This window comes from Ambystoma mexicanum, chromosome 1q, assembly GCF_040938575.1.
Source record: "Ambystoma mexicanum isolate Mex_15411 chromosome 1q, UKY_AmexF1_1, whole genome shotgun sequence".
In the NCBI taxonomy this organism is placed as follows: Eukaryota; Metazoa; Chordata; class Amphibia; order Caudata; family Ambystomatidae; genus Ambystoma; species Ambystoma mexicanum.
The window spans coordinates 934,211,268-934,230,680 of NC_090922.1; the positions used below are offsets into that span (position 1 = coordinate 934,211,268).

At 46.5% G+C, this 19,413-nt stretch overlaps 1 protein-coding gene across 1 annotated transcript in view; it reads right to left on the reverse strand.

Moving 5' to 3' along the window:
* MFSD14A (major facilitator superfamily domain containing 14A) overlaps nt 1-19,413 on the reverse strand; it is a 561,753-nt gene that overhangs the window by 362,496 nt on the left and 179,844 nt on the right. Inside the window, exons 5-6 of the mRNA XM_069641591.1 lie at nt 1,596-1,710; nt 775-993 (exon numbers count right to left, since the gene is read on the reverse strand). Of these exons, the coding sequence (XP_069497692.1) occupies nt 775-993; nt 1,596-1,710 (334 nt within the window). The remainder of the gene's footprint in view (nt 1-774; nt 994-1,595; nt 1,711-19,413) is intronic.

Consider the following 19,413-nt stretch of genomic DNA (forward strand, 5'->3'; position numbering starts at 1 on the left):
ATCACGACCTGTAGGTTTCCTAGACCATTTGTTTTTGGTCTTTCGGGAGATTTCTCACAGACGAAACTACAACCTTTGGAAGATTCTTTTGGAAGAGGTGGCACTGTAATACTTCGATAAGGAGCGACCTAGGTCAAGCTTTGATTTTCGCTCTTTTAAAGCCTTCGAATTCATCCATTGACCGGAGCCGAACTCGAGGCACCAGAGACAAATCCTGGGAGGATCTGTGATCGACATCATTCGAGACACAGTCCTCACATCTTTTGAAACCTGTCTGTTTCGGTGTTGACATTTTCAAAAAGAACAAAAGCAGTCAATGCGCGTTGAAGAAATTGAGGCGAAGTCACAACGTTCTGACAGCCTGCAGAATAACAGAACTGAGGAAACTGGTGCGATGCAAGCCATTTATAGTACCATCAAGGTCACATCCGGACACGGGAATGGAGAGAGTCGTGGGGCATAGCAGGGCGCACCATGTGGCACCCGAGTCTGTAGAAAAATAAATCCTGCCGAATGCAGGAAACTAATATCTAAGATGAGGAATCTGTGGGAGGACGCGATTCATTAGAAACAACTTTTTATAATTATCAAAACAGAATACAAAGAATGAAGAACATTTCAGAGCAACTAAATACAATTCCAAATTTGTCAACACAGGTAACATAGAACTAGAATGGAAGGAACATGCAAGGAAAAGAGCAGCATTTTTTAAAGTTGAACAACCAGGCTATGGTGATGGGGAATAAAACCAATTCACAGCTTTCATGTACTTACTGCAAAGGGGTCTGCCTGCTCCCATGAAATTGGTGCTCCCCAAGACGCAGGACGCATCTTCTCCGGCAGGGATTCTGGGACAGCAACAAGTATGAAACAGATATCCAATAGAGCAATAGCAGTGGCAAGAACCACTACAAAGTTGTCCCCATACACATGACCAAGATAAGCCCCGATCGCAGGACTTGTTACCAAACTTGCTGCAAAGGTTGCCGAAACCTTATGAAAAGAAAAAAAACAATCAGTTTTATGTTTTGCAATAAAACAATCCATTAATCGTTCAAGACATTGCTGTGTTTTCCCCACCCATATACTATCGTATGACATATTAGTGGGAATAGTGTATTGGGAGTCAAATGACCAACCTTCTACAGTATGCTTGGACTTCATACCCACCAATCCCCACATACATTAGTTCACTGCGTTTAAATGCGACAGTGTCGATTTACACAAAAAATGTTAAGCAAACATTTTTAAGCAGTCAAGGACATGGAAGTAAATACAGCATTGGTGTCAAAATAATGATTTTTTTTATAATACTGTCCTTCACAATCCTGTCTTTTTTCTAATGATGGGTTCTCCATGCCTCCCCACCCACATATCTGATCCCCTACCCCCAATTACTGTCCACAGCCCTGCATATAAAGCACCTGATGTGCATCAGTTGGAGTGCTATGCGAATATGCATGATCGAGACTGTAATAATTATGCACGTTTGTGATTATAGTTGTTGACTAGCAGGCAGAATCCTGGAAACACACACTGAATTAAAGAAATTACAAGACGTAAGAAAATGCAGAGCAATAAATAAAATTACATACCAGACCATAGGCCATACTTCTTTCATGTTCTTGAGTGATATCTGCTACATATGCAAAAACCACAGAGAAAGTCACTGCAAACACTCCAGACACTGAGATAACTGCAAAGTACCACCTTTGGAAGAGAAGCAAAACTGATCTTAATATTCGTAGCAATAAACATATTTTCAGATTAACCACTCAAAAATATGGTTTAGCAAGTTACTTAATGTAATGACACCAGACATGGCAGACATCTTGAAAACTGGAGAACACACAAAATGGTGCACCAATCCGGGACCAAATTGATTAGGAGTGATGCAGTCTTTCCCAAAGTTTGATTGGTTAGCCTGCACTTGTAATTCCAAGGGCAGAGTACTTCGTATCAGAGGGTTCTATCGTGTAATTTTCATTTCCCTAGCCTCTTTGAAATTTTGTAAGGCATTGCTTGTGCGATCAGAAGGTAAGGATAGAGATATGTAATATTTTGAACAATTATTCTATGAAAAGGTGTCTAAGGCATTTCAACTTTTACTGGACTTGTTGGAAGCCAATGAAGGGCATGTCTGAAATGGAAGAGGTCTATTCCACAATTCCCTTATCAGTCTCACTGAAGCTAGATTCTAGGCCACTTGGAGCTGCTGCTCAAGGCCCACAAAGAGACCAGCACGTATCCCACTACAGCAAATCAAGGGTAACGCTATAATAGTTCCTATAGCAGTGACCCATTCCGATGTGAGAATCCACTATATTGTGTCTTGTCCTGACTAGTGTAAGGAACTCATGGTGGCAACAGTAAAGACAGGCAAAAGTGACCACAGTTCAAGGGTGTTTTTTTAACCTTATAATGGGTGAGATAAACCCCTAATCTAAACCTAAATCTAAGATGGGAGCAAGCTACAACCATCAAAAAGTAACGCAGTCCAAGTGGAGTCTTGTCTATGCTTATTAAAAAAAAAAAAAAAAAAAGAAATATTGACAATCCTTACCATTAAACACTAAATAGTGTGGGATACTGTTCACCAGAAAAGAGAAGTGTTCACAAAATGAAAGTCAGAATGGTAAGGCTGGGTCTCCCTTCCCCACGTTTGAAGCACGGGGCAAGGCGGGACTCTCGAGCACAGCACACTCCTTGGCCTCGTCAGCACGAGGTTCACAGTTTAGTTCCACCATATCAAAAACCTTCAGAGGCTAAGTCTCCTTCTTACAAAAGTCTCTTGCCTTAGAAGGCTGGCTGATTCAAAGAAACAAAAACAGATGAGCAAAAGCTTACTTCGGTACTCTCGTACCTTGGGAGATTACTCTTCGCTCCTTGTATGACCCTCCGCCGGGCTCAGATCCTTCTTGCAATTTGGGCCTCCCTCTGTCGGGTTCACTAGAGCCTTTCAAATTTTGCCTGTTTGAGTCAAATGTCCTTTTAAATAATTCCCCACTGAGGACAACCCTTGACCGGGTTTACTCTTATCGACACAATGTTCATGGGTGTATGACTCTTGTTTATTATTTTGCATCAAAAGTTCTCTCGGTGATCTAGCACCTTGGGCCATTGCGTCTCGCCCCTAGGATCTCCCTCTGTCGGGCTGGGATCCTGCTTGCAGTTTGGGCCTCAGGTTCACTACTGCCTGCACAGTTAATGCATTTCTTTTTTTTTTGGGGGGGTGTGGAGGGGGGGATTTTCAGGTACAGTACAAGTTAACCCCACCAACCACCAGATATGTAGCCAGTCCCCCTTGCCGCCATGCTCTCTTCAGAATGTATCTGGTATACTAGGTGCTATCCTGTGTAGGCGTTCTGGGGTATAATGCCACTGGAACATTACTTTAACCCAGAATTCCCTGATCTGTATCTATCTAGTCATACAGGAGATGTCCGACCACAGGTTTACCCAGGCTCTCTCCGATGGCATCGTCCCCAACGTTTTCTCCCATCTAGTTTGGTATCGTAGTTTTGTCTGTGAGGGTTTGTCCATTAGAAATTTGTGTAGCTTCGATATCAGGTGTCTATCTCCAGTGTTAGTGGTAAGAAATGTCTCCAACGGTGCATGGGGTCTCAGTGCTACGGATGTATTGGGTGGGGACATCAACCAATGTTGCACCTGTAAATCTTGGAATCTTTGGTTTTCCTGTAGGCCCAGCTCCTGCTTACAGGTAATGAAAGGTTTAATGGCTCCACCTTGGAACATATCTGTATTTTGTACATCCCGCCCTTTTCCAGTGTAGGAATAAATTGGGGTCTAGGCCTGGTGTGAATTGCGGGTTAGCGAATAGTGTGGCAAAGGGGGATGGCAATGTTGTGAATGTATGCCTTCGTACTGCCTTGTCCCACACATCCTCAACGAGTTTCGTAATCTGACTTAGATGTATGTTTCGGGGGTGGTCAGTTCTTGGCAGACATGGCTTTTCTCCCATTCTTGGACCTACTACTGCTTTTTCCATCTGCCCCATCTCCTTTCAGTGTTTTCCCCAAACCATTTTATTATTACACGCATTTGTGCAGCTCTATCGTACTCTCGAAAGTTTGGGAATCCCGCCCCTCGCTCCCCCACCCCTCTGTATGTAGGAAGCATTAAGGTTTTGAGTGCGATGCAGGGGTTTGATTTTCCAAATAAAGTTGGAGATCGTCTGATGAAGGGTGCGGAAAAAAGAGGATGGGACCAGGATTGGAAGAGCCTGAAAGAGATAAAGGACCCAGGGTAAAATTACCATTTTGATTAAATTAATCCTTCCTAACCAAGAAACAGAGCGGGTTTCATAGTTTGCTGAGTAGAGATATCTAACCGTATGTGTGATGGTAACCCCCCCCCGAGGACCGAGTCCTTTGGGCACTCAGTGAAACGGAGTTGCCTCTTTCGCTCTTGTCAATTCCCCTGTTTGAGGGATAAGTTCAGGATTTCAGATTTAACAATATTAATTTTTGGGCCTGCCATGCTGCCGAATCTTTCAAGTTCCTGTAGTCCTACAAGAAGGGAAGTAACTGGGTGCGAGATCGTGAGAAGCTTGTTGTCTGCATATGCCATTACCTTATGTATTGCCTGCAAATGTAATACCCTGGATTGTGAATTTGGGATAGTAGTAACTCCAGATGTAATGCATATAGGAGCAGAAAAAGGGGGCAGCCCTGTTTTGTGACCCTTTGAAGCGACACCGGGGGTGGTAGGCACCCGTTTGTTAGTAGTATGGCTGTCGGTTGTTTTAGTTCAATTGGATCATGGTGATACATTTCAGGCCAAAGCCTGTTTCTAAGCAACAGTTTCTCCCTCATAGCCTCAATCCCCAAATAACGGCTTGCTCATGTTTCTCTTTTGTTTCTTCTCTCAGGCCACCTCAGCACAGGTTGACCAGAGTGTGAGTAAAGTCAGTGTGCAATATAAAAGAGGGATGGATAACGAGGTAGGACTACCTCATTTTATTCTGTGTAGCACTTTGAGGCCCAAGGGCGATAAAGCGCTTTATAAAAAATACATTTAAAAAAAGGTCACCACAGAATGCGTAACTTGTACTTACTTTTACATGCGCTGTAAATTCTATGTGGAGGAAGATGTCCCAAGCATCATTGGAAATTACGGGGGCAGATGGATAGAAAGCATAAAATTAATACAAGTAATTTCAGCCTAAGATGTTCCTGATCACTGTCTAACTGAAGAGAGCATGGTCTAGGACTTGACTAACGAACAGTGTTTACAAAAATCATGGGGATATTTGTCCATGTGGCTGCTTGCAGATCCCATTAATAGCCAATGATTTTACATATGAGGATATATCAGCTTCATATTACTTGTTCATACAAATGATAAAAGAATTATTGGATTTTGTGCCAAAGTATAATATTTTTCTATTCAATGACACGCTATACCAACAAATAAAGGGCATAGCAATGGGCACTTGTTTTGCACCGTCCATGGAAAATCTGTTTGTTGGGGAATTCAAATACAAACGTGCATGTAAACATCCAATTCTGTCTCAGAAAATTGTCAAATGGTAACGATACATTGATGATCACACTTAAGAAACACACACTTTCTTTGTTAGAGTAAAAGTTTTGAAAGAGCAACGGGTCTCTAAATAAACCTACAAGCGTATGTGAATGCACTGTGCCGTGCTAAAAAACACATGTTGGACCACAATGGATCATGTGTTTGCCGCTTTCTAGATGAACAGAAACAGAATTTTATGGATTTTCTCTATTAAGCGGGGGCAGAATGTTAAAACAAGGAAAAAGAAGAATGGTGGAATATTCTTCAATCAATTTCTCAATTTTTCTCTCTCAATATTTTCGTTAAAAAACAGGGAATCCACAGAGTTGTATAGACTATAAAATGACCTGACCCAAGAGTACAACAAGACTACCTGGAGTCAGTGCATTTGGTTTTTGAATCCCCAATACAACAACTCTGTGGATTCCCTGTTTAACGAAAATATTGAGAGACAGTATATATATGTATGGAGAGCGGTAAATTAGAGACTAAAACCTACCGCAAAAAGACTGAGGCAAATGCTACCTTCAGGTGGATAGCTGCGTCCTTAAAAGTACAATTCAAAATATCTCTATTGGGGAGTTCACCAGAGCAAGGGACTGTAGCCAGGAAAATGCATATTTCATTGAATGTAGCTATGTCCAGGAGAGATTTAGCTCATGAGGATACCCCGAAGACTGCATACACAGGGCCAAAGTTAAAGTGGATAGCAAACAACAGGGGGAATACCTCAAACCCAGGGACAAGAACAAAACAAATGACAAGGACAAAACAATGAGGTTTACACAATGCACAAGGGACAAAACATCCATACAAAAAATCTTTCAAAGGAACTGGCACCTGCTACAACTTGATCCAGACTTAGAGAACTATATATCAGACAAACCAAACATAATTTACACCAAAGCACCTACTCTACATACAGAACTAAGCCCACGTTTATGAACAGAAACAAAAACACATCATCAAACTAACATCCTGACTAGTAAACCAATCAAGGGACTCATTAGCCGTGGGTATCTGATACAACATCTGATACAATCTCAAACAGCCATCAATAGGACATGCCCCAACTCATGTAATGAACAAAAACCCTGATCCCAATGAGCATGTTCCTTACTTTCCACATAAATGTAAACATGTGGAGGAACGAATGTGACTGTTAAGCCGTGCAATACCATGAAAAAATAGCAAATAGAATTCCGGATCATTAATCTGCCGTTTAGGACCTGCACTAAGCTCCGGCTGGGTCACATTACGAATCAGAAATTGAGAACATATATGTATCAACAAACGCGAAATGCGTGAGCTACTCATTAATGAACGAGTGAGTGTCAGAGCACAGAGTGCGAGTGCGTGTGGGAGTGGGTTCAAGGGGCAATCACAAATGCCCCAGGCAAGGGAAGCCAAGAAAGCACACAAAGCAAAAGCCCAGAAAAACATCCCAGCCTTATAAAAGTCTTCTTTGGCCTCATTGCAGGAGAAAGGCCCTACAAACTATGTTTTCCAGCAGCCTCTGGGCCAGGAACTACAGTTTTCAAGCCACGCTAGGAGTGCCACGTGCAAGTGCATGCACGACAGCAAAAGCATGGGGATTGTGCTTGAGGAACCGACCAGAGCAGTCGCATCAGCAAGAGCTCCAGCCACAGGGATCAACGTGAGGGCCCTCGCCCAAAGGAATCTTCATTCTGGCCCCTCGCTAACCAAAGATAAGTAGCGCTGATTCAGAGGGGGAAGCGGAGCACCAGAGGAGCACCAGTCATAGCTGCATGTATTTTTGTGAGCCACACGCAGCAACCCGTAGAATCACTAATGCAAGCTCTCTTTGCAGTATTTGAACTGCTCCAGTTAGCGGACCAGAGAGTGTGCAGGTAGGAGGCCAGCACACACAACCAGAGCCAAGTGCCTTACTGGTTACCTTGTGTTGCATGTTGTTGAATACAATGGGGAATGTATGCATGTGGGTGCATGATTAAGTTATACAGTTGTTAACTTTATCCTATGTCCCCCAACCCATCCACTATCGCTTCCTAACCCTCTTGCCGGTTTTCCCCTCATCACCCGTACCCATCCAATCAACGTGTCCCTAACCCTCCTTCCCTACTGGGTTTGTGGAGGCCTGTGTAAACCTAGTCTTGCAGGCACCAAGACCACAGTGGGGGTGGTTGGTTCGTACCACTCCTGCGCCTAGAATCTTGGAGCTTGACAGAAGCACAAGTCCACGTATATCAGGCACCCGACTGGCACGACCCGGTCTAGTCATGGATGACCTTACTAAAGTCCTACAGGATCTGCAGGCCAAGCTTGCTGCCACTGGGTAGGACTACGCCACCTTGGCAGCTCAGGTGCACAGTTTAACCGCGCAGACCGCCCCGCTCCCTGGAGGTATGTCCTCCACTCCCATCCCAGTACAGGTATAGGTGACAGTTCACTTCCTCACCAAACCCACAGCCTTTCAGTCTACCCAAGCTAGAACAGCTTTCGCGATTTCATACTTGAATGGGGATGCAGTGGCTTGGGCAAACCCCTAGTGCAAAGGGATGATGGGATACTGTATGATTGGGACAAATTCCTGGGGGAGTTTTGGAAAATGTTCAATCGTAGAGCTGCTGCTATGTACAAAGACAGGGAGCTACTAACCCTACGACAGAGGCACCAAGAGCTGATAACGTATATCATGCAATTCAATCATTTGGTGGCCGAGGCAGAGTGCCCCCGAGAAAAACGAATGTCCCTCTTCTACCAAGGTTTGCGAGACGAGCTGAAAGATTTTATAGCACAGGTAGATCAACAGCCTTGTGACTGTCCTGCAAGGATCGATCTTGCATTGCGTCTTGATCACCAGCAGGCAGAACGGCGGGGGGGTGGGGAGATAAAAAAGCATGGAGATTTGCGTCCAATCGCCAGAATCCATCAGTCCATGCGACTATCGGAAAGGGCAGTGGGGGATGAGCCTATGCAGATTGGTTCAACTCAGGGTCCCCTCACCAAAGAGGAAAAAAGAGCTTTGGCGAAAGAAAGGGCTGTGTATGTACTGTGGGACCATTGGTCACTTTGTTAAGGAGTGCCCTTCCAAACCCAAACCGCAGGGAAATGCCTCGGCTCGGCGGTTATAGGAGTCGTACAGTCGAGCCAGGAAGTTTAAGCAGCCCGAGTTATAGGTTTCGTCAATTATGCCCCACACATCACGTTGTCTGGACATTTAGGTTTCCTAGGTCTAGAAGTCCGGGTTACCTTGCTCCTAGACTCCGGCGCCACAGGAAACTTCATGGACATCGCGTATGCTGCCATATTGGGAGTTCCCTTGTGTCCAAAAAAATCTCCAGAAGCCGTGGGGGCAGTCAATGGCACTACGCTATGTTCTGGGCCGTAACCCAGTGTACCCAGATTTTGACTCTACGTTGTCCAGAAAACCACCTCGAGGGGGTACAGTTTGACCTCATAGCAGTGCCACGGTTTACATTATTTTGGGGCTTCCCTGGTTTCGCAAACATGACCCTCAAGTGATCTGGTACACGGGCATGGTTACTTTGTCATCACCGTACTGCTTAAGGCATTACTTAAGCACCAAACACTCCTTGTCTGCAGTCCAGAGGTCATTACCAGAGCCGTCCATGTTGGTGGAAACACCTGAACTTGGTGATTTGCCTCCTGAATACCTAGAGTGCAGGGATGTATTCAGTAAAACAAGCTGCGGAAACACTACCACCTCATCGGTCATTTGATTGCCGTATTGATTTGGAGCCAGGAGCAGTACTACCTCGTAGTCATATCTATGCCCTCACAGAGAATGAAACGGCGCACTTGAAGGAGTACATTGATACAAACTTACGAAGTTGGTTTATTAGGCATTCAAACTCACCCGTCTCGTCGCCACTCTTCTTCGTGCTTAAGAATACCAGTGACTTGAGAACTTCCATTGACTATTGCAGAATCAACCGCATCACAGTAAAGAACCGGTACCCATTGGCCTTGATCCCGGTTCTGTTGGATCAGGTATGTGATGCGGCAAATTACACGAAGCTAGACCTCAGGTGTGCATACCACCGAGTATGCGTGAGGGCCGGAGACGAGTGGAAAACGGCATTTCGAACAAAATTCGGCTACTACGAGTACCAGGTCATGCTGTTTGGCCTGTGCAATGCACCTGCGGCCTACCAGCATTTTTTTTTTGGACGAAGTCCTCCACAAATACCTGGACGTGTTTGCCATGCTACATATAGATGATATACTAATATATTCCCGGAACATGCACCAGCACATAAAACACGTAAATGCAGTGCTCCAACGACTCAGAGAACATAACCTGTTTGCTAAGTTGAAGAAACGCAAGTTATCACCGTGGAGTTTCTCGGGTATTTTTTTAATCCGTCTGGGGTACAGATGGACCAGAGAAAGGTGCAGGCTGTCTTGAGTGGCCCGCTCCCACATCAGTCAAGGAGGTGCAATCCTTTTCAGGGTTCGCTAACTTTTACTGACGCTTCATTAAAAACCTCTGAGTTGGTAACTCTGATCACTGCTTTACTTAGAAAGGGACAAGCGTTCTTGTGGGACGATTCTGCCGAGCATGGTTTCCAGCAGCTCAAGTTGGTGGTAACTTCAGTGCCAGTGTTTTGGCATGCAGACCCAGCCCAGCCCTATTTGTTGTTGAGACAGATGCGTCTAGTTATGCGCTATAGGCGGTTCCCTCTCAGCGAGATTCTAAGACTGGCTTTTTAAACGCTGTGGCCCATCATTCCCGCAAACTGCTCCCTGCAGAAGCTAACTACACTATAGCGGATCATGAACTGCTAAGGGGGAAATCCGCAATTGATGAATGGAGACACCATCTCCTATGAGCTCGTCACATGGTCACTGTCATGACTGACCATCGGAATCTACAGTTTATTAAAAGAGCAAAGACACTCAGTCCTTGTCAGCTGCGCTGGGTGCTATTCTTTGCAGACTGACTTTCTCATCACATATCGTCCTGGGATATACAATAAAAAAAGAAAACATCTTATCACGATATCCTGAAACTGAAGAAAAAGGGGTGAGTGAAGCGCGCGCTACCGTCCCGGCACCTCATATCAGAAGAGTGGTGGGAAGGCCCAGCATCTTTGACGATGTCCTTAAAGACATGTCAACCAGAGACTTGCAAGACTGGTGTACTAAGGGCCCCCAGCATACGCTGGTAGATGGTCTCCCGTATTATGCCAATGTCCTGTATCTGCCCACAGTTAAATGAAAAAAGGAGGTCATGCAATGGTGCCACGATGCCTCACTAGCTGGGCACTCGGATATTGCCAAAACTCAGAAAAACATGGCTGGCTTGACATTTCTGGTGGCCCACTTTACTCCGGGATGAGCAAATGCACGTGTATGACTGTGACACCTGTGGTAGGCAAAAGGCCAGTCATCAAAAAACTGCAGGGCTCCTTCAGCCACTGCCAACTCCACAGGCTCCATGGCGTTCAGTAATTATGGATTTGATTGTGGATCTACCACCTATCCAAAACAACACCTGGATTTTGGTCATTATTCATTCACTAACTTAAATGAGCCACTTTGTTCCGTGTGTTGGAGCCCCACCGCGGGAGAGGTGGAAAGGTTATTCTTGCATAATGTTGTACGGCTACATGGTCTACCAACGCGTGTTATCACTGACCTGACAGAAGACCACAATTCACGTCTTTGGCGAGCATTCTGCAAATTGATTGGTATGGAAGTCAGTCTGTCATCAGGATACCACCCAGAAACTGATGGGCAGACTGAAAAAGTGAACCAGGGACATGAGCAGTAACTACAATGTTACACGACTAATGATGAGACTTCATAGGTCCAGTATGTCTGGTTAGCTGACATAGCTTATAATAACACTGTGCACAGCTCTACGAAACATACTCAGTTTTTTGGGGTATATGGATTCCATCCATGGGTTTTGTCCACGATGCCAGCCATACCTCAAGCAGACTTATCCACATTAGTAGGACAGCATGCTCACGTACAAAAGATTTGGACTGACATTAAAACTAATATGAACCTTGCAAAGAAAACTTACAAGCAATACGCAGACAAAACGTGGCACAACAATTCACAGTACAAACAAGGAGATTGGGTTTGGTTATCCACCCAAAATATAAGAATGCAAGGACCCCGTAAATTGCAGCCACGCTATTTAGGCCCGTTCACCATAACAGATGTAATAAACCCAGTAGCTGTAAGAATAGCCCTGCCCAGCCAAATGAAAATTCATCCCGCCATTCATGGGTCTTTGTTGAAACCAGCTCGAGCCTCTATCCGTACAGTTAAGCCACCACCTATATTGGTGCAAGGACATCCAGAGTATGAAGTACAGGCCATTTTAAATTCCCAACAACGTAAAGATGGATGAATTTACTATCTCATAGACTGGGTAGGTTATGGCCCAGAAGGCGGTCCTGGGAACCAGCACACAACGTCCATGCCCCACGTCCATGCCCCACGTCCATGCCCCTAGATTGATCAAAGCATTCCATAACAACCAACCCGAAAAATCCAAACCCAGGTCCTTCCGTGCTGTGGAGGGGAGTACTGTCAGGGCCCAGAGTGTGAATGTGTGTGGGTTGAGTGTGGGAGTGGGTTCAAGGGGCATCCACAAAGGCCCCAGACAAGGGAAGCCAAGAAAGCACACAAAACAAAAGCCCAGAAAAACATTCCAGCCTTATAAAAGGCTCCTTTGCCCTCATTGCAGGAGAGAGGCCCTGCAAACTAAGTTTCACAGCAGCCTCTGGGCTAGGAACTACAGTTTTCAAGCTAGGCTAGGAGTGGCACGTGTTCGCGCGTATGCGCAAAAGCACAGGGCTTGTGCTTGAGAAACCGACTGGAGCAGTCGCATCATCATCAGCTAGTGCCACGGGAATCAATGTGAGGGTCCACGCCCCAAGGAATATTCATTCCGCCCGCCCCTCGCTTACCAAACAGTAGTAGCGCTGATTCAGAGGGGAGAAGCGGAGTACCAGGGGAGCATGCGCAGGGGGCACAGCCCAAGCAAAAACGTCCCCCTGCCCTCACTAAAGCAAAGTGTGCCGCGCAACATTTTGCCTGCAGCGAAACCTTTCCCAGCATGTGGCACGCATCGGCAATCCACTTTAAACAATCACAGAATGTCACCAGCTCCGTCCTGCATACATGAGCAGTCTTGAGCATCCCGGATGCATTAAAACCACGGGCAGGCAGCAAATTATGCCGCATTGAACGCCATGTGCGGTTAACCCTTCTTGAACTGCATGCTTTATAAGCACGTGTGGTTAATCTTTATGAACCACATGCTTGTAGTCATGTGCGGCCAACCTTTAGAAACTGCATACCTTTAGTCACGTGCGGCTGATCCCTAATTGCTGCATGTATAAAGCCACATGCGGCCAGAAAAGACCTTCATGAGAAAAGTCACGTGCAGTTAACTTTAAAAGCCTGCATGAGTGCAAATAGACACCTACTTTTACACGCAAATGCCTCAGACTCCTGCATTGCATGAACCCTTACCCTGGCGGGAGAGAGTGGGGATGGTCACCAGTCATAGCAGCATGTACCTTTGTGAGCCATGCGCGGCATATGGTGCAATCACTAATGCAAGCTCTCTTTGCAGCATATGAACTGCTACAGTTACCGGACCAGAGTGTGCAGGCAGGAGGCCAGCACTCAAAAGCTAAGTGCCTTACTGGTTACCTTGTGTTGCATGTTGTTGAATACAATGGGGAATATATGCACATGGGTGCATGATTTAGTTGTACAGTTGTTAACTTTATCCTATGTCACCCGTCCCATCCAATACCCTCTTACTGATTACCCTCATTTGTATTTTGTATTTGTATTTATTTTATTTATAAAGCGCAGCCAGGCCCGGGGGCATATGGGCGCGTAAGTTAGATCTGGTTACAGTTACAATTTAAAGCAGTCAACAATGGTTACGTTACAGTTACAGATAGGTACAAACATAGTATTTCTAGTGCGTACAACTATACATTAAATTGCAGAGTGTGCCGGCAATAGTCTAACGTGCTGGGTTCAGGAGGTTAGGCTGTCGTAGAGTCCAGATTGTGAAGCCAGCACTTCGTGTTGTGTTTGAACAGGTTGAATGAGGATTCTACTCTTAAAGGCACGGGGATAGTGTTCCATAATTTGGAAGCTTGTACAGGGAAGCTAGCTCCACCCGAGTTATGAAGTTTGAATCTCGGTATGGTCATAGTGTTAGTTTGTTCTGCTCTGAGTGGTCTTGAAGAGGTGTGGGGTGTAAGTTGGTTAGTAAGGTATGCTGGCGCAAGGTTAGCCCTGGCTTTGTGTATAAGGGCCAGTGTTTTCAGGGATATTCTATGCTCGACAGGGAGCCAGCGTAGTTTACGTCTGGTCTCAGATATGTGTGCCTTTTTGGGAATGTTGAGAGCAGCCCTAATGGCATTGTTTTGGACAACTTGCAATTTGTTGATATTTTTGTACCTAGTGCCCAAGTAAAGAGCATTACAGTAGTCTATTTTGGATAGGATTAATGCTCGGGCAAGAGTAATGCAATTGGGTGCGGAGATGAACGGTCTACATGCAGTGATCAGCTTACAGGTGTATGCAGCTGATGATGCTACTGCATTAGTTTGTTTGGAGAAGGATAAGGTGGCATTGATGTAGATACCAAGGGTTTTAGTGTTATTTGACACAGGGATGAGATTGCCATCTATGGTAAAGGCTTTGAATGAAGGATTAAGATTTTTGAGTTTGGCATGAGTGCCCAGGATGATCAACTCGTTTTTTTCGTCATTGAGACACAGTCCATGGTGTGCCATCCATGCTTGTATTACAGAGTAGATTTCATTGAGGGTGGTGCCGTCAGTTTCGTAATCACCCGTGATAGGAATGAGTATCTGGGTGTCATCCGCATAATTGGTATACGTGACACCCAGATAGTCAAGGATATCGAAGAGGGGTTTTGTGAATACATTATAAAGTGTCGAGGACACGCAAGAGCCTTGCGGGACTCCGCAGGGTACTGGTGAGGGTTCGGCAGAATCCGTTGGAGAGAAGACCCTCATGGTTCTGTTCGCCAGGAAGGAATTGATCCAAGCCGTGGCTGTGTCTGAAAAGTGTGCTGCAGATTTCAAATGGTGACAGAGTGTTTGGTGGTTGACCAGGTCGAAAGCTGCTGACAGGTCAAGCAGTAAGAGGAGTGCGAGTTTGCCATTGTCTTTCGGGGTTTGGATCTGGGTAGTGAGGTCTATTAGTGCAGTTTCCGTACCGTGTCTCGGTCGGAAGCCTGATTGCCTAAGTCCTGATACGATATGATATGATATGGTATTTGTAACGCGCCTATACACAAGTGTTTCAAGGCGCGACGAGGCAGGGAGGGAGGGAAACAAGGGGAAGACAGACAAACGATCCTACTAGGCCAGGTGTCATTCAGATCGGGCAAGTGCAGAGGTAAGGGGAAAAGGAGAAAGTGCAGGGGGAGGAGGTGGGGGGGAAAGTGCAGTACACGGTAAGTAGCGTAATAAAATAATAAATAATAAATAAAAGGGCCAGCTGGTGGCAAGTGCGAGGTAAGTGCAGAGCAAGTGCTAGGAAGGGGGCTGTAGGGATACAGTGACAGTCCCACAGTGCAGGGGGAGCCAGGGAGGCAGTGCAAGTGGAGAGTGGCTGGGCCCTGGACCGAGGTCGCTGAGAGTGGCCAAGATGCAGGTTTAGTGCAGAATTTCAGTGGGGAGTTAAGCAGGTTTAGCAGGGGAGAGGGAGAGAGAAGGCAGAAGCGAAGAGGAAGGTTTTGAGGTGCTTCCGGAACCGGAGATGGTTCTCCTCAAGTTTCAGGGAGGCAGGAAGGCTGTTCCAGAGGGAGGCCCCTGCTGCGGAGAGAGATCTACCCCCAGCTCGTTGCTTCGAGAAGCGGCTGACCATGAGGGAGTTGGAGACGGATGAGCGAAGGGCTCGTGAAGGAAGATATTTAGGAAGAGAGAGTTGAAGGTATTTAGGCCCCAGGCCCCAGAAGGCCTTGTGGACAATGCAGAGGGTTTTGAACTTAATCCTCACAGCCACTGGGAGCCAGTGAAGAGATTTCAGTCCTGGAGAGATACGGTCCCTGGGCTTGAGGCCAAGGACAAGTCTCGCAGTTCTGTTCTGGATAAGTTGCAGAGGGCGGAGAGTGGAGGCAGGCAGATTAAGATAGAGGCTGTTACAGTAATCCAGCCTTGAGAGAACCAGGGCTCGGGAGACAGTGAGCTTCTGGGGGAAGGAGAGGAAGGGAAGAATACCTCTGAGGAGGTGCAGCTGGTAGTGTGACTTCTTAGAGACGTCAGATATATGAGGAGAGAAGGAGAGTGTAGAGTCGAAGATGACCCCAAGGTTTTTAGCCTTGCAGGTAGGGGCAGGAAGGGGGCCAAGGGAGGCCGGCCAGAGAGCTGCAGGGAAGGAGGGAGTGGGTGTGCCGATGAGTAGAATCTCAGTCTTACTGGCGATAAGGCAGAGGTCATTGGCGGCACACCATTCCTGGATAGCAGACAGACAGTCGGAGATGAGGGAAGAAGAGGAGGAGGCCGAGGGTAGCCTGAAAATGAGCTGGGTATCGTCCGCATAGCACTGGAAGTGGGGGCAAAGAGCGGCGATGCGGTGGGCAAGGAGTGCCAGATACTGGTTGAAAAGCCAGGGAGAGAGGTTGGATCCCTGGGGGACACCACAGGTGGAGAAAAAGATGTCGGAGAGGAAGGAACCCATTTGGACCTGGGAGGGTCGACCGGAAAGGAAAGAGGTCAGCCATGCCAGAGCCTGACCAGTGATACCCAGGTTATCACGGAGACGGTTGAGCAGGATGGAATGGTTGACAGTGTCAAAGGCAGAGGAGAGATCGAGCAGAATGAGAACACAGGGAGTGTTGGAATCGAGGTTCAGGAGCAGGTCCTCACGGATGTTCAGGAGAGCAGTTTCCGTGCTTCTGGCCGCTCTGAAGCCGGATTGATGGTCATGAAGGTTACCAACATATTCAGCATGGAGGTTAAGCTGGGAGATGGCCAGTTTCTCCAGGAGCTTGCCCAGGAAGGGAGTAATGGAGATTGGGCGATAGTTGGCCGGGCAGGAGGGGTCGGAAGAGGGTTTCTTGAGGAGGGGGTGCACAAGGGAGTGCTTGAGGGGGGATGGGAAGACTCCAGAGGCGAATGAGTGGTTGCAAAAGTCAGCCAGGGCAGGAGCCAGGGAGTCGATGTGGTCCTTGATGGTTTTGGAGGAACAGGGGTGAACCTGTTTAGACGAGGCTTTCATAGATCGGATTTGTCTGGAAACCTCATCAGCAGAAAAAGGTGGAAAAGCAGAGAAGGAGGGCGGAGGGGCGGCTGCAAGAGAGCAAGAGGAAGAGCCGGGAAGAGAGGGAGGGAGGTGAGAGGAGGAGAGCGAGGACAGGATGTCCTGAGTTTTTGAGATGAAGTGCGAGGCCAGTGCAGTGCAAAGGGCCTGGGAGGGGACAGGAGAGGTAGAGACTGCAGCAGGGTTGGTTTGATTCCAAGTAGGCCTGTATTTGTAAATAGGCTGCTCTGACCAAAATTTTTAATAAGAACGGTACAGTCGTTATCGGCCTATAGTTAGACGGGTTGGCTGGGTCAAGAGTAGGTTTTTTGAGAAGTGGAATGACCCAAGCTTCTTTAAGGTTGTCAGGTACTATTCCAGATTTGAAAGAGGCATTGATGTCATCACCTGTACCCATCCAATCAACGTGTCCCTAACCCTCCTTCCCTACTGGTGTCGCGGAGGCCTGTCTAAGCCTAGTTTTGCGGGCACCAAGACTGCAGTGGGGTTGGTTGGTTCGTACGACTCCTGCGCCTGGAAGTTTGGAGCCTGACAGTAAGGGATAGCTCACAAGTTATGGGTTAAGCATCTGTCCACCACATATTCAGAATACTTGGCAAACTGAGTACAATAAAGAACCAAAGAATGACCAATTTAATGAGAATAGGCGTTCCAGAATTAGGGACAGGGCTATGCACCCAGAAGGGGAACGATAGTTTTAATACTCTACTGATGAGTCACACACCAAAAATATCTTCTTCCACATTAAATGGAATCTGAGAACAATTAAAATGGAGATTGAGATTGAGATTGAGATTGAAAGTGAGAATGCATCATGTCATTAGGCTGCAGACGCGTGCGGCTCACGAGGATGACACTCTGACAAACCTTGAAACCGGAAGTACGCTAAAGACGCTGACGGAACCCTACTCATAACCACGGAGAGGAATTAAATAACCAGGTATTCTATTACTGTATGATAGGAAGTAATGCAGAACTTTATTTAGAATACATAGCAATTCTAGGAAATATTTGGGTTTTTTTTTAGCACAAACTTATACTGCCCACTTTACGAATGTATATGCACAATATGGGTGCTCCTCCTGACCTAGGGGACAGGGGGAGCAGAGTTAGCTAGCCCTCCACTAAGGTACACATCATCTCGAATTAATAGGCACCTCAAATTTGTTTGATCACTCTATGACCACTTATGCACAAGATGGATGAGCCTCCAACATATTTGATTGGGATGTCTAATTTAGCTAAACCTTCCGCAAAGGAACAGATCATTTCGAACCAATCAACACCATTTGTCCCAATAAAAATACAGCTTATTCCTCTCACCAACGTAAAACGAAAAGTATAGATTGGCACTAATCACTAAATCTGAAGCGTCGCCAAAGTTTGGACAGCACAGACACAATGACTGGTGAGACTACTGTGAAAGATGAAAACTACCAGTTTGTAGGGCTTGAAACCCAATTCTCGAGTCTGATCATTGACAGAAAACATCACATCCAACTATGGTGGTAACAGTGTTTAGTGGTAGGGTGTAAACTACCAATTAGTCACAGGTAAAGGGCCTGTAGATGCATTTTCACCGGGCGTCTGGGAAGGCAGGAAAAATCTGTATGGTATCCTGTAGAAAAGTATGTGCATGTGAGTGGAAAAATCCAGGGGGAGTGTGACAGAATAGCCGTAAATAGGAACTAACTAAACCAAATCTGCTGGGATTTACAGCGGAATACCGCACATGTTGGCCTCATCTTGCAACATGTAATTGTCAATTACCTGCAACTCTTTCCTCTGTGCATGGAAATTAAACTGCATGTTTGGCGGGGGTACAGATCCTACTACAGGGCCTACACGACTTCTCCTGTAGGGGAATGCGAAACCTGGGATCATAGTGGGAAGCCTTAGGTGCCTCCATCATGGGAGCATTGCGCTTCTATACTATGTAGTGTCAGATTGTGTCTGAGATGTACAGCCTGGCAATCAATTATGGACAGTGGATATGGAGCTTGTGTGCGGGTGTTCAGAAGGCACCGGGAGCATCAGTGACTATGTATCTCGGTTCCGCAGCGGAGACGACCCGCCTGCGTCCAACAGACACGTTTATTTGTCTGAGTCGCTGAGACTGTGTGAGAAGGCACAGCCGTTAAAGCCATGTGTGGACAGAGGCATTGAGACTGTAGGGCTGCCTTAGGACGGTGTCCGAAATCCTACTGCACGTACGGGACCCTTACCTGACCACGTCTCGGTCGTGTGTGTGCGCTCTGGCCGGTGTTCCATCTGCGCTGGAAAGATCGAGGGAGCCGCGCACGCCGTAGTGGACAGATGATATCTGGTAACCATGGTGATCGCGCATGCGGCCTAGTGTTGCCGCTTGTGCCCGACACTAAACGCCGAAAGGCATGTTATTCTTTAGATTATATTGGCATTGTGCGTCAGTCTCAGAGCCCACTTAAGTGGCTTTGTCATCAGCAGCAAACGATCTGCCCCGTTGGGGATCGTAAGAGCCTGAATGTAGGCCGAGGATCGTGAATGATGCGGTCAGTGTGTCATAGTCATCAACAGCAGACGATCCACCCCGTTAGG